The 16,307-nt window shown below is 42.1% G+C and overlaps 1 protein-coding gene across 1 annotated transcript in view; it reads left to right on the forward strand.

Annotated features, from left to right (window-relative positions):
* FREM1 (FRAS1 related extracellular matrix 1) overlaps positions 1–16,307 on the forward strand; it is a 173,100-nt gene that overhangs the window by 94,621 nt on the left and 62,172 nt on the right. The window contains exons 20-23 of the mRNA XM_006864507.1: positions 624–768; positions 1,478–1,619; positions 4,720–4,915; positions 6,819–7,083. Coding sequence (XP_006864569.1) covers positions 624–768; positions 1,478–1,619; positions 4,720–4,915; positions 6,819–7,083 — 748 coding nt within the window. The remainder of the gene's footprint in view (positions 1–623; positions 769–1,477; positions 1,620–4,719; positions 4,916–6,818; positions 7,084–16,307) is intronic.

The following is a 16,307-nucleotide window of genomic DNA, read 5'->3' on the forward strand; positions in this document are numbered from 1 at the left end:
CTTCCCCCTGAGGAGCAGCTGGAGGGTTTGAGCTGCCGACCTTGCAGTTGGCAGGCCACTGCTTCTCCTACTGCACCACCAGGTCTCCTATCATAGTGGCCTAGAGATGATATATTATTTGGTTTTGACTTGCATTCCCTAATGACTGAGGAGCTCCGATGGTACTGTAGGTTAGGTGTTGGACTGCTGACCATAGACTGGTAGTTCAAACCCACCAGCTGCTCTGAGGGAGAAAGATAAGGCTGTCTGCTGCTATAAAGATTTACAGACTTGGAAACCATATATAGGGTTGCTATGAGTAAGAATGGACGTGAAGGCAGTGAGTTTGTTTTGTTTTGTTTTTTAATAACCAATGAGCATCTTTTCATGGGCTTATTGATCATTTGTATCTATTGTTACATCTTCTTTGGAGAGAGAAATGGCTACTCAAATCTTTACTCATTTTTAAATTGCATTATTTGCCTTTTCGTATTGGGCTGTAAGAGTTCTTTATATATTCTAGATACTAGACCCTTATCAGAGAAATAACTTGCTAACATTTTCTCCCACTCTGTGGCGTGTGTTGGGATGGTTTTTACATAAGAAAGACCTTCTTACTTTCTCTCTCTTGTACCTCCTCCCAGGAATGAGGTTGCTGTATGTACACGATGACTCTGAGAACTATGTTGACGATTTCACAATCCAGTTGTCAGATGGGAAACATAAAATTCTTAAAACCATTTCAGTAGAAGTCACCCCTGTTAATGACCAGAAACCAAAGCTGAGCAAGTAAGACACATTGAGACTCTCTTGTCAGATGTCCTATACAATTCTGTGAGGTCTGGAATGTTAGGTCCAATGTGCTGGGCATCTCTAGAGAGAAGTGAATCCTCCACAGTCCCCATCTGTCTTAACTTGGGCATCTAGAACCTTTGGTATAGATGTTGCTATAGCCTCTCCTTAATAATTCTTAAATTAGCTCTGTAATTACTTGACTGTGTTATAAAAGCTTTAGTTAGTTGTGAACGAGTTCTTATAGGACTCCTGGTATGGTGCTGTAGGATAAGCACTGGGCCACTAATCATAAGGTCTGCAGTTCAAACCCCCCAACTGCGTCATAGTGAACCTACTCGATGGCACATGACAACAAGCTTGTACCATTTTCTTTGCTGCTCTCTCAATGTCTTATGGACTTTGTTTTGCAGAGTGAAACAGAGCATATGTCACATTGTTTTCAGTAGTTTGGATAGTGAATTATTGTTGCTAGATACTGTCTAGTTGGGTCCAAGTCATAGTGACCCTGTATAGGGTTTCCGAGGAGCAGCTGGAGAGTTTAAATCACTGACCTTGTAGTTAGCAGTCCAGTGCCGATCCTAGCGCACCACATACCATCCCTAATTATTTGAGGCTGGGAAGCGGCGGTAGTCATTATAAGTGCCCCTTTGCAAAACCAATAAAACTTCTATTTCATATCAACTCAGGCCTTCTTTTTCCGTAGGAAGGCAGAAATTGTGATGTCTATGGGGGAAACCCGCATTCTTTCTGGTGCTGTTCTTTCAGCCACAGATGAAGACTCACCCAGAGAAAAGATTGACTATTTCTTTGAAAGGCTTCCCCAAAATGGGCAACTTCAGCTTAAGGTAAGTGGCCTCTTCATTTTCATTTTTCGAAACAAGTATACATTTTCTCAATATACGAATTTCTACAACTGAATTTAGTTTCTAATATCCATATTTTGCTCAGAAGTAGAAACATCTGCTTTTCCCAATTCAGGGTGAAGTAACAGCCTTCTAAAATTTCTTAATCAACTCAGGGTACATTCACCCAGTCTTAAGGTTCTCCATTGCTTCCTGTCTCACATCCTGAGGATTATACTAAACTTCTGAGGAGTGGAGAGTTTAGGGAAGAAAGCAAGTTGTCTGGTTTTGCATGAGAATCCAGCTTCCTTTGAAATCATCTCAGTTATTAAACTCTTACAGGCCTACCAATTCTCTCTGTGTGTGCTAAATTCCAAAATATTCTAAGGACTATGAAAATCTTGATGCCTTTTGCATTCATCTTCTGCCCTGAATTCCCCAACAGCCATCTGTGCTCCTTGGCGTTGTGGGCAGTAACCCCAGGGCCATTTCTCCCCCTGTCTTTTAGAGTGTTTATCAGTGAGCATCTTTCTAGTTCTTTATTTTTTGTTCCAGTTCTTGTCTTCAGCCCAAAGTGGGGCTAATCCTTATTTCTTCTCCAGGGAAACAGCAAAATGTTCTCTATCACATCTGAGATGATCCTAAACATCAAAAAGTTGCTGCCTTTCTTCTCCATTCCCCCCTCCTCCTTGGGGCACCAGAAAACTCATGTTAAGGTTTGAATGGGCAGAGTCTTCAATCAAAAAGTAAGCATCTGGAGGAAACGTCACGGTGTCATTGTCAGATTCTTAACAACTGCCACAGTTGAATCCATGATGTAAAAGGTTGACATTCCTGGATCTCTGTGTGTTCTGGAAATTATTTGCTTTCATGGCAAGCAAATAAGCATGGAAACTACTGGAGGTAGAGACACCTGGGTCCTGTTGCTAACTTCCAACAGCTTGCGCTGTATTCTGATGGCATCTTGTTGTCCCACTTCAGTCTGGAATAGCAACATTTTGGTCTGATTCACACTGTGTGCTTGATGCCCGAGGATTAGATGAACCCAAATTATAAATCAGTCACTTGGGAAGGTCACTTGAGTAATCAGTCAAAAGCGTTTATTTCAATGGTAGGTTAAGACTAGTGACAACAATCACCAATCATCCCAACATGATTATTTGATTGAAACACTTAACTTTTAATCGAATGTAGACACAGCCCTAAAGAGTGGCAAGGATTCAGTCTGTGTGAATCAGCTTGATAGTCTTAGACTATAGGCACCACAGAGAATCAGAATGATGAAGAGCAGTCACTGATTTGAATGGAGATACAGCTGTGGCCTTACTGCATCTCAAAGAGTAATGAAAAACACAGTGGAAACGTACACATTTGTGTGGCTTGAGGACAGAAGTGTTTGGATATGTGAGACTCCAGATGGACCCAGCTTCCAAGTATGGACCCACATAGTTCTCTTGCAGCTCGCTAGGAGTTCCTCGAGTCTCTCCCAGACCAGGGACTAGGCCCTCAGTCCTGGACCCCCCTGAGGCCCTGTTTTCTTATTGGCTGTTCTTTGCCTTCCTCACCTTTTATTTCTTTGGGGTCTTCACATGATTTTTCTCAAGTCAAAGTTCACGTTTTGGATACAAGTTCAATGGAATTATAGGCTGTCCAGCTTAAAACCTGAAAGGGAATCTGTTTTAAAAATTATATTTGCAAATAGAATTTGTGATGGAAACAAGAAATGTGCTTAAATATTGCAATGTAATTAATGTTCACCCAGTGAATACAGGGCAGAACATAACCTGTCTATAAATATCAGCCAGCCAAAAGTAGTAAAGAGGAGGAAAGTTTATCAAATCAATTACATAATAAATGAGATCAAACCAGTTGCCGCTGAGTTTGATTCTGACTCTTGGGTTATAGGGTAGAACCTCTCCATAGGGTTTTCAAAACTGTGACCTTTCTGAAACAAACTGTTAGCCCTTTCTTTCTAAGTGCCTTTGGGTGGGTTTGAACCACCAAGCTTTTGGTTTGGTTGTTGAGTGCTTAGTGCTTTGTATCACCCAGGGAAACCAAATGACATAATGTTAATCCATTAGAGTTGGCAAAAAGCTACTTAACCCGGAAATGGGAGCTTGTGGAATAATGCATCAGGGAAATAGAACGTCAATGATTTAAATTTCTGTGGTAGTTTCTTAAACCAGATAGGAAAAGCACAAGAGAATATCATGTAATTTTTTAAAAATTCTTGAATTATGCCAAATGACTTTTATGAGCTATTGTCAGGGAAAGTTATGTACCTCCAGAGAATAGCTGTAGGGTTATTGAGCATATACAGATAATTATTATATTTTCGAATATGCTCAGTTTTCTGCACCCCTCCCCTTCCAGCATAAGACCCTATTTTAATTGAAAATGTCTCAGTTCCTGCACTAAGTCCTGAGTGGAATACACCTTGTTTCTAAGAGATTCAGCTAAACAATAAAATGTGGTCTGTGCAGCTTATCTTTTTGGCTGACTTAGTATATAAATGTGGGGCACAATAGGGATTTTGAAGCTTTTAAGGGGTTTGAGGTAGTACGGCTGGAAGTAGATGTTAGATGTATCCATTCTGTTTTGTCTCACCTCCTTCAGACAATCGCCAGTTTGAAAATACGAGTTTGATTAGTTGTATAATGACATGAACTGCAAAAAAAACACCAAAAAAACTACAGCGAACCTAAAAGATAGATGTTTAATTTTTTAAGGAGCCTATTTCAGCAGCTAGATTACCCAGCTGTTGTCATTAATTAGAATATTCAATCAACTATGATTGCTTATGATAAATACCTTGTTGTTGTTAGGTGCCATTGAGTCGGTACTGGTAGCAATAGCATTAAATTGCCACATGACTTAGGAAAAAATACTTTTGGTTGAAGCTAGTGTTTCCCCAGGGTCTGAAATTGTTTAGTATATATCTTGCTCCCCTCCCCCAGCTTTGGAAAGGAAAACAAGGTAAAATGTCAAAAAGTAGACTGTGGACTTTTCCTAAATTATTGCTTATGTTGGAGACTCTGGGGACTATGGAACATGCCTACTAAAACAACTTCCTAGGCAGCTGACTAATTCTGGTACCTTTCAGATAGGGAGGGACTGGGTCCGGCTCTACCAAGGCATGAAGTGCACGCAGGAGGAAGTGGATATGAACATGCTGAGATACAGACACACTGGGGCAGTGGATTCCCAGAACAGAGACAGCTTCACCTTCTACCTGTGGGATGGTGACAACAGGTCACCAATATTTGACTTGCAAATCACCATCAAAGACATGGGAAAAGGTAAACGTATATTCTACCAAGGTTAATAAGGACCAACTTACATAATTAGAAGTGAGCTGGCATAGCCTTTAACAAATGTTCACTGCTTCCTTCCTCTTTTTCCTGAAAACTCTTAACATTCACGATCAACTTAATGACCCCTACCTCTTGCTCAGGGTCTGTGTTGCCTGGGATCTCTGAGATTCTTGAGAATAGAATGACAATTCATTTGTTATTTTCATTATTTCAAAAAGCTCTGAGCTAAATTGGATGTTTAAGTGCAATAAAACTCCTATTTCAGGTGCGTTTTTAAAAAAATGTATGCCAACTTATTTAATATTGGGTTAGACATTGGACTGTTACCACAAAGTTCAGCAGTTTGAATCCATCAGCCGCTCCATAGGAGAAAGAGATTGGCGTCAGCTTCCACAAAATTTGACAGCCTTGGAAACCATACAGGGTAGTCCTACTGGGTAGGACTCGTCTGCACAGCAGGTTTTAGAAATAACTTAAGGCCTTCCCATTTTACTGTATCTTCTGATTTGCACAACGGCTAAAGCAACATGGAGCCCATTGAGAGGCGTTTAGAAGGATGTTGTCTATGGTGGCTAACCCTTCACTGCACTGGCAGTCCTGTGAGACTGCATGGAGGCAGAAGCAGCTGCCTGCTGTCCCCTCAGGCTGTCTTCTGCTCCTGGGGAAACCTCTCAGGAGTGCTTTTGTGTTTCCTCAGCCTATCTCAGTCTTACTCCCTTGATCTTTTCATCTTGCTTCGCTCTGTAGCATCTGGGGCTCGGGTTTTGTCTTAAAATTAAGATGGCTTATGGAGTCCTGGTGTGGCGCTGTGAGTTAATGTGCCAGACTGCAAAGCCGTTTGAACTACTAGCTCGGTGGTTCAAGCTCACCAGTCGCTCCTTGGAAACCCTATGCAGGGTCGATATGGGTCGGAATCGATTCTATGGCACTTCACAACAACAACAATGGAGTCCTGGCATGATGCTGTGGGTTAATGCACTGGACTGCAAAGTTGGTTTGAACCATAAGGTTGGCAGTTCAAGCTCACCAGCCATTCCTCAGAAACCCTTTACAGGGTCCCTATGGGTTGGAACTGACTTGAAGGCATTAACAACAACAATAGGGCTTAATTTGCATAGTATTTTGAGATAGAAGTGTTAACCAAAAAGAACAGTTGTATCATCTAACATAAGATTTCTTGATGTTGGCACTATTGACACATTAGAACAGATAATTCTCAGTGTGGGGCGTTTTCTTGTGCATTGGGGAACATTTAGCAGCACCCCTGGCCATTACCGACTAAAAGCCAGGAGCAAACCCCAGTTACGATAACCAAATATGTCATCAAACATTATTAAATGTCCACCGAAGGGACAAAATAGCCCCACTTGAGAACCACTGCTCTAAAGTGGTGCCTTCTTGGTATTTTATTTGCATTTTTAAATTTCCTCATGAGACTGAGTATGTTTTAAAAATGATACTGACTATTTGCATTTTTAAGATATAGAAATGACATTTACTTCACTCATTTTTGTTTTGGGATATTGAACCTCTTAGTCTTGATTCATAAGTTGTAGTGGCTATGAGGTGAGGTGCTGTCATGTTGATTTCAACTCACTGAGACCCCCTGTAACAGAATAGAACTGTCCCATAGAGTTTTCTTGGCTGTAATCTTTATGGGAGTTGATTCCAAGGTTATTCTCTTACAGAGCCACTGGTAGATTCGAACTTCTGAACTTTCATTTAGCAACCAGGCACTGAACCACTGTACCACCAGGACTCCTTCTAAATATAAGAACAAAACCCATATACCTCCTAGAAGATACACACACGTCTTTGTCTTTAACCTTTCCCTTCATCAATGCCACCTTTCACATGGCCCTTGACCACAAGCTCTTCTGCCACACAGGTAATATTGTCATCCATGCAAAGCCCCTCGTGGTGTCTGAAGGAGACAGAGGTATCTTGACAACCAGCAGTCTCCTTGCTGTGGATGGAACAGACAAGCCTGAGGAACTCCTCTATGTCATTACCTCCCCGCCACGGTATGGCCAAGTTGAATACCTCCGCTACCCTGGAGTCCCCATTGCAAGCTTCAGCCAGATGGACATAGCAGGGCAGACAGTCTGTTACGTGCATAAAAGCAAAGTGGCTGCCCCCAGGGACGCATTCAGGTGAGTGCCTTGGAAACTTCTCATAAAATAAAGTGTGGGGTTGGGGAATGAGTCCATTTCCAGGTATTCACTGATTTCTGCCTGCCTTGCTATGAAAGGTGAACCACACAAAACACCAGCAGTGAGTCAAGACATCAGGGCCTATTTTTAAGAACGAAGGCATTGTTTTGTGAGGTGATGTGGAGCTGGTGCTGACTCATGGTGACCCTGAGCACAACAGAACAGAACACTGCCTGGTGTGCACCATCCTCGCTGCTGGTGTTATGTTGCAGCCATGGTGTCAACACCGATTGCTGAGCATCTTCCTCCTTTCTGCTGACCCTCCCAGTTACCATGCGTGATGTCCTTCTCCATGAAAGTATAATCACATCTAAATGCAAATTGTTTGGGAAAAGGAATGAGAAGAGCTGAGGGTGCCCAGCTAAGGAGAAGCACAGGGAAAACAGTTTACTGCTCTTTTTTGAAGTCTGCTTTTCTAGCTGATGGAAAGACTTTTACTAGAAGCATTTGGCATAAGCAGACATTGCCTTTTGACACAATGTGTTCTGGTGGCTGTATCATAAATCATGTTGTCATAAAGTGGATCTTATTTCCCTGTAGAAACAGTGCTGTAATTGGGGACTGTGCACCTGTTCAAGGATTTCTTACCAAATAAACCAGTGGAATGAATAGCAGTCTAGTCACAAGGCAGAGATGCAACATTAATGGAGGGCTACATTCACTTCAAATCTTCAAATCTGTTTCAAGTTACATAAAAGCAAGAGAAACTCAAGAGGATGTGCCATCTAGCCGCTCATGGCTGGCCCTGACAGAAATACAGATCTTCAAGCCCTTCCCGATGTAGGCTTGGGCTGAGGGCCAGGGAATCGGGTAGCATTTGGGAAGGTCCCGAGAGTATTGATTCTTCTGCCATGGATCAGAACTTCTGGCCCCCAGGATAATTTTCAGGGTGTCACCATGCATCCCTCAAAAAGGTGTTATAACACATCATAGATGGAGCCTACGTCTACGTTATTCAAAGGGTCTCCAGAAACCATAAACTACGTCTAACACTCACACTCAAATCCCACTCTCTACCATGTAGTCTACCTATTTAGATTCCACGTGCCTATTACTGGTATGTCCTGGTGTGGCACTGTGGGTTGTTAATGCGCTGGACTGCGAAGTCGGCTTGAACTGCAAGGTTGGGAGTTCAGACTCAACAGTTGCTCCTCAGAAACCCTATACACGGCCATTATGGGTCAGAACCAACTGACAGCACTTAACAACAGCAACAACATTACTGATGTGGCACTGTAGGGTAAGCACTGGACTGCAAGGTCAGTTTGAACTGCAAGCTCAGCAGTTTAAACTCCCACCTGCTCCTCAGAAACTCTATACAGGGTCACTATGAGTCAGAACGACTCGATGATTCTTGTTGTTGTTAAGTGCTGCCAAGTCAGGTTCTGACCCATAGCGACCCGTACAGGGTTTCCAAAAAGTGGCTGGTGAGCTTGAACTGCCAACCTTGTAGTTCAAACCACAGCACCAAACCAAGACTTCTATGATAGACATTGTATAAATGGCATTAAAGGTAGTGTTGATTGTCTGATTGGTATTAATAATGATTCATGAAGCTGATTTGAATAACATACCCAGTGAAGTTGAAATCCTAGCCTCTTTATCCTTTTGATGAATGTCCCCTTGACAGGTAGATAATCATTTGGTTGATCAGCATCATAATAATCAATGCAGTGATTAGGTGATACCAGGCATTATTTAGCACTCCTGATGGGACGTAGGTTAAACACTGGACTGCTAACCTCAAGGTCTGCAGTTCAAACCCACCAGTCGCTTTTCAACAACCAGTTGCTATGGTTCGGAACTGACTCAATTGCATTATTTAAACTGTTGTTGTCGTTAGCTGTGATAATTCACTCACCACTCATGGCATCCCCATGCACAATGGAACCAAACGCTGTCCAGTCCCCACATCGTCCTGCCTTGGAGTGTTGCCTTCGATAAGGTTTTCATTTGCTGATCTTCAGAAATAGATAACCAAGCTTTTCTTTGTAGTCCTTCTTAGTCTGGAAGCTCCACAAAAACCTCTTCAGAATCACACTGACCAGTGGCAGCACATGCCGATATAACTTAACAATGAGTTGGTTGTTCAGTATCATAGTGGTCAATGCAGAAATGAAGTATGGTCAGGCACGACTTAAAGCACTGTTGTTTGTTGGTAAGTGCTGTCTAGTCAGTTCCGACTCATAGCAACCCTGTAGGAGGTTTCTGAGGACTGGCTGATGGATTTGAACCACTGACCTTGCTATTAGCAGTCCAGTGCTTATCCTACAGTGCCATACCAGGACTCTTTCATAAAGCATTGGATGTGGAAAATCCTCTCTGTGAAAGTGTATTTGGGCTGGAGAAATGCACTAGTGTAATTGTTACGGTACAAATCCTGCCTCCACCATCCCCAACTCTGTGACCTGCAAGTTATGCAACTTCTGGCTCCTGTTCCTCTTCTGTATAATGGGATGATGCAGACAACGGCTACCTTACAAGGTTGTGTGAGGTTTAAATTAGTTTATGCATGCAAAGTGCTTACAACTGTATCTAGCAGCTGGTGAGTTTGAACCACTGACCTTGTGTCCAGTGCTGGGTCTAAACTGGTGGAGCTCCAGAACCACATTTCAGTTTATGGAAAGAGTTCTGTTCTTTAAGCAAAAAGACTATGGCTTTATTTCCCAGAGCACCTGAAATGTACCACTTATGACATAAATGTGCAAGATGGTTTGGGCCGGTCTAGGAATAAAGCAAGAAATAGCCACGATCGTTCGCTCAGGTCTTCAGCTCATTCCAAGAAGGAAGCCTCAGGCTGCCGCTACTTGTTGCTGTTTTTTTTTTTTTTTTTAAGGTTTTATTGTGAATTATGTGATAGTTTACATGGGAGAACATTAGCTTTACATTCATCCTATCATAGATCGTTTCATTGCCATGGTTACAGTCCCCTCCATTCATCATCAAACAACCAAACGGAACACCCTACAAGGCTGCCCCCAGCCATCAGCACACAGCCCCTCTCTTTCTCTGGGTCTAGCATCCCCAGCCGCTCCATCGCTCCCTGTCATCTTCTCTGCCTCCATCTCTAGCGTTGCTATTTTCTCTTGGAAGGGTCCTGCGCTCCGCTCTTCTCCCTTGATGGTCCCAGGACCCTCTGCTCCTGGACTGCAAAGTCAATCACTCCCCTCCTTTTGCTACAAAATGTCTACCTTTACATTTCCAACCCATACAGTCAGTCCTGATAGCATTTATTCACTATTGTGCCACATGAGTGCTCTCCACATCTCCTTTCTTCGTTTCTGGTGCTTTTAAGTGCTGTTGAGTCGTTTCCAACTCATAGCGAACCTGAATAGGGCTTCCAAAGAGTAACTGGTTAGTTTGAACCGTTGGCCTTGTGGTTCAAAGCGACCTTGCCATCTTGAACTTATCCTACAGTGCCACATCCAGGCTGGTGCTAATGTGTATTATTATTGTTATGTTGTTGTTGTTGTTAACTGCAGTCGAGTTGATTCTGACCCATAGCAACCCTGTATAGGGTTTCCAAGGAACGGCTGGTGAGCTTGAACCACCAACCTTGCAGTTCAAACAGACTTTGCAGTCTGGCACATTAACCCACAGCGCCACTCCAGGACTGCTATTGATATTATAGTTGTTGTTAAGTGCCATTCAGTCAGTTCTGACTCATAGAGACCCTGTACAGGGTTTCTGAGGAGCAACTGGTGAGTTTGAACCACCGACTTTCTGGTTAGTAGTCCAGTGCTTCTTACAGTGTCATATTAACCAGATAAAAAGCCAGTGGCTTTTGATTCTCATTCATGGCAATCCCTTGCGTTTCAGAGGTAACTGTGTTTAACAGTTTTCAAGACTTGATTTTTCTTTTTGAAAACTATTTTATCTTGTTGTTGTTGAGAACATACACAGCAGTTCAAGTTTCTACATGATTTTTTTCAGAAGTAAATCGCAAATAGACAATAATATCTAGCTAGAATGAAAAACACTGCTTTCTTGTGATTAAGATTATTGTGACATTAATGAAAATTAATAATGGCTTTCAGTTGGGGGGCAGTTAAAAGGTTTTCTTTTTAAGTACATCTATTTAAGTAGAAAAAGTTAGTTGATGTAAATCAAGAGCATGCATAGTGAGAGTATAGGGAATACAAGCAAATGGAGTCGGGATTGCGCAGTCGTTGGAGCCTACTCAGCAGCTCTGTGAGAAAAAGACCTCAAAATCGGCTTCCGTAAAGGTGACGGCTCAGAGAGTCCTATGCAGCAGTTCTTCTCTGTGTCACGTGGAGCTGTTGAGTTGGAATCAATTGATGGGACCCAAGAACAACAACTGTTGCTTTTATGTGTGGTCCAGTCACTTCCAATTCATAGAGACCTTGTATAGTTTCTAAGGAGCAGCTGGTGGGTTTGAACCGCCACCTTGTGGTTCTAATCGACCTTGCGGTCCAGTGTTTTTCCTACAGTGCCACATCAGGACTGCTCAGCAACAATTGTTGTTTAGTGCCCTCAACTCAGTTCTGACCCCATATAGGGTTTCCGAGGAGTGGTTGGTGGGTTCGAAGTTCTGACCTTGTGGTTCAAACTGACCTTGTGGCCCAGTGCATTATCCACACCAGGACTCCCAACAGACTAGCACAGGAAAAAATTATGAAGGTGGTGTTTAAAGGATTCAAGTTAAGGAAATAGGTCTAAAGGGAGAAAAACAAACAATAAAGGTTGAAAACATTGATTTAGTCCTTCATTTTAACAGAGTAAAGTTGGTATTTAGTGAACACTTGCAATGTATCAGGCAGTATACTGGATGATTTTTTGCCTATTTAGCTTAGTTTTGAGAGCTGTGATTGTTCACATTTTGAGTATGAGTAAACCAAGATTCCAAGAGCTAAAAGGCTGAAAGTCACAGAACAGAATCAGAACTGAATTTGGACTGACCATTTCCAGAGGACAGTTTGTTTTTCTGTTTCCCCATTTTACCTCACCTTACCAAAGATTTGTGGGGAACAAGCATTTGTGCGAAGGAACCTTCTCAAAGTCATTCTGATGTTTGGCCAACAGCTTTGCATATTTATAATGGAAGAGCCTAGCATCTGCCGAAGACCCTTGTTTTAATCTTGTCATTTCACTAACCCAATCAGGGCCTGCCGTGTGTATCAAGTGGCACTAAACCAAACTGAAAGCCTGCTTTAATGGAAATGTGATCATGGTGCTTTTTAAAAATTAAATATATGCGACCAATCTAATCACCTAAATTTATGTTGCTTGCTGTTCAATCTGGCAAGGAATTTGGCTGGGTAGAAGAGATAAATTCAGTGGCTGAGATGCCCCTCCTCTTCTCCTTTCCTTTTTAATGTAAGATATGGCAGCATTAATTAAACAAGGGAGTTTAATGGTCAGATTTTACCTTCTGCAAAAATATTTTTTGAATCATAAATTTCTCCTGCATTGTTTGGTGCTGCTGGTCTGGAAGAAAGATTTGGCAGCACGTTCTAGGACAGATGACACCAAGTGATTAGCAAGCTGACTTCAGCTGCTGGTAGCCAGATACTAAAAGAACACACTAATGTCCTCCATTTTGACATGCCGGATGGACTTTTTCTTTCTTTCTGAGGAGCTGGCGCTATTTATGATTCCATTTTTGCCTTTTAAATGCCATGACAGATGGCACATTCTTCAGCCAACCCCATTGCCAGGAGATGCAGAAAGCTTGAAGGCACCATGGCAATGGTGAAATCAGTCCACGCAAGTACCCCAGACAAATCTAAGAGTCATTCTCCAAATTTCATGAGAATGGTGGTCATCTTGGCTACTGTCCCTCCTGTGGTGTTGAGGGTGGAGGAGTGTCATCAAGGGAGTCAGCAAAATGGACCCATGGAAGAGAAGAAGCTACCATCTTGGTACCACAGCTTCTTCACCTTGGAGTAGACATCATGATTATTGTTGTTGTTACTAAGTACTGTGGGGTTGGTTCCGACTCATAGTGACCCTCTATAGGGTTTCTGAGGCTGTAAATTTTTGCAGGAACAGAAAGCCTCATATTTCTCCCTCGAGTGGTCTCCAACTGCCCACCTTGTGGTTTGCAGTTGGGTGCTTATTGTACAGAGCAACCACACTCCCTGAATACCACGATACCAAGGACAATATTGTTTTAAAACTGGAGAATATATAAGGAGGTCTTTACAATTAATGGCTATTTGGTGGGGGGAGCATTTGGAAGATAAGTTGGCCAACGTTTACAGATATAAGTGATGTGACCTTGTTTCACTTGTTCTGCTAGACTTATTTTGACAGAACCCAAGCACAACCTTGTACCCTGTCTTTCTCTGATAGCAATGATTGGCTTCCTTGTGAAAATGGAATGATGTATTTGATTCACCCATGTTTAGAAATCACACCTCTTCACTGCTGGCTTTTTAGCATTAGGTCAGTGCGGACAGCTGCCTCTGTGTGCCATCTGGGAACCCTGGTCTCAGTAAACATATTTTTTACTCTTCTGTGGTCCCTGGTCTGCTTGTCTTCATTCCCATCTGTCTGATGGCAGACTGCCTGGTTCCAATGTGGTCAGAACCTGAACATTCGGCAGACAGGCTAGGCAGGGCGGGGTTGGAGATGGACAGCCTGGATCACAGGACAGCTCCCTTGTCCTCACAGAGGAACTGCAGCCATCCTGAGACCTAGTTTTGAGGACCGTGGCAGCCATTTTGGAATTCAGTCTCCAGAGAGGAGCGTCAAGATGGCTGCTTCTGGTGGAGCCCCTGGCACTTATTCTCACATTTAACTTTATTGTGTCTGATCCCGGCTTCTCCCCTTCATTTCCTACCTTCTCAACTGATATCTGACAAACTTCTAGTAGAGGTACAGAGTCTTTAATTGCATAATTAATGGCTGCTTTAAAACACCATGAGTGTATATCTTGATATGTTGTTATTTAGTGCCATCAAGTCAGTTCTGATCCATAGTGACCCTGTATAGGGCTTCCGAGGAGTGGCTGGTGAGTTTAAATAGAGACCTGGAAGGAACAGTCACTGTATTTGCAAAAGAAGGCAGAACAGGAATTTTTTTCCTGGAGGAGTAAAGTGGAAAAAGGAGAAATCGATGTCAGTGAGGGAATACTTAATAAAAATAAAACAAATCTTAATTCTTATACCTATAAATTGCATCTCACTTGACTAAATTAAGTAAAAGAAGAAGAATATGCAGATACTTTTCTGGACTCACTGTAATTAGAACTTTTTTTTTTTTCTTTTTTACAAGTAACCCATTTCATAGACACTCAAGTTCAGCAATGTTTAAAATCATGAAGCTGCCTTAGAATAAATTTATTTAAAATTTAGCTTTACAAAAGGAAAACTGTTTTTGTTTTAAGAAAACGAGACGATCAGTCTCCAAGTCCCTGAGACCAGAAGAACTAAATGGTGCCCAGTTACCACTACCAACTGCTCTAAAAGGGTTCACATTAGAAGGTCCTGGATACAGTGGGAGAAAATGTCGAACAAAACTCAAAATTGTAAAAAACAAAAAAGAGTACTTTACTGGTCAGAGACTAGTGGAACCCCAAGACTATGTCCCTTGTTCACCCTTCAGATCTAGAACTAAATTTACCCTGTGGCTTAATTTTCATCCAAGCAATTCATAGGTATATTGTTGTCATTAAGTGCTGTCATATCTGTGGTCAATTCCAATTCATAGCGACCCTATATTGGGTTTCTGAACAGCGGCTGGTGGGTTTGAACCACTGACTTGCCGTCTAGTGGTTATCCTACAGTGCCACACCAGGACTTCAGATAGGTATGTTGTTGTTGTTGTTAAGTGCCATAGAGTCAGTTCCAAATCATAGCAACCCTGTATAGGGTTTCCAAGGAGCGGCTGGTGGGGAACAATAACACTAGTGAGGTATTCACACCATAGAGTGGTCAGCCATTCAAAATCAGAAGGAAAGCATTTACCTAAGGACAAAATTCTGAAGGACTGGGAAAGAAGGAGGAATAGAAACAAGAAACGCAGAGAGGAAGTGGGATATGTGATTTACACTGAGAGAATTACAATCATTTTAAGAGGAAATGCAGTGCATGATTTATTGAATGTGGAATCAGTGATCTGCTTGATAAACCTTCACTCAATTAACAACAAAACAATTTCAGAAAAGTGAAGGTCACAGACCATAGCCTTCGGAATGGATCGCACCTCTATATAAAGAAAACAAAGTCCTCACTGGACTGAAAAATGACATCTTGATAAATGGAGAAAAGATTGAAGTTGTCAAATAACTTATTTTGCTTGGTTCCATTATCAACACTCATGGAAGCAGCTATCAAGAAATCAATTGATGTATTGATTAGGCAGATCTGCTGCACAAGACCTCTTTAAAGTGTTCAGGAGCAAAGATGTCAGTTTGAGAACTAAGTGCATCTGACCCAATCCATAGCATTTCCACTAGCCTCATATGCATGTGTGGTGCTGCAGGATAATGCACTGGACCTCAGGGTCAGTTTGAGCACAAGATCCGTGGTTCAAACCCACCAGCAGCTCCTTGGAAAACCCTTACAGGGTCACTATGAGTAGGAACCAACTCAAAGGCAATTAACAACAACATATCCATATAAAAGTTGGACAATGAATAAGGAAGACTAGAAGAATTGTGCATTTGAGTTATTGTGTTGGAGAAGAATGTTAAAAATACCTTGGACTGCTGGAAGGACAGTCAAATCTATGTTGGAAGAAGTATAGCCAGAGTGCTCTTTGGAAGCCAGGATGGCAAGACAACTTCTCTTATACTTTGGACGTGCTGTCAGGAGAGACCAGTTCCTGACATTATGCTTGGGAAACTGGAGGAGCAACGAAAAAAAGGAAGACCCCAACGAGATGGATTGGCACAAGGGCAGCAGCAATGGGCTCAAACTTAACTTTTGTGAGGATGGCACAGGACCAGGCAGTGTTTCGTTTTGCTGTTCATAGGGTCATTATGAGTTGGAACTGACTTAACAACACCTAACAACAACTAGCAATGAAACATGGGTTAAAAATTACTCCATGATTATCTCTGTCTATGGTGAATTTGAAATCTTTCAAGACAGTGAGGTGGCACTGGAGGCACTCACTCATCTCTGCCAAGAAATTTGGAAGACAACTATCTGGCCAACTGATTGGAAGAGATCCATATTTGTGCCCATTCCAAAGAG

Source organism: Chrysochloris asiatica, unplaced genomic scaffold (genome assembly GCF_000296735.1).
Source record: "Chrysochloris asiatica unplaced genomic scaffold, ChrAsi1.0 scaffold00065, whole genome shotgun sequence".
NCBI classification, from domain to species: Eukaryota; Metazoa; Chordata; class Mammalia; order Afrosoricida; family Chrysochloridae; genus Chrysochloris; species Chrysochloris asiatica.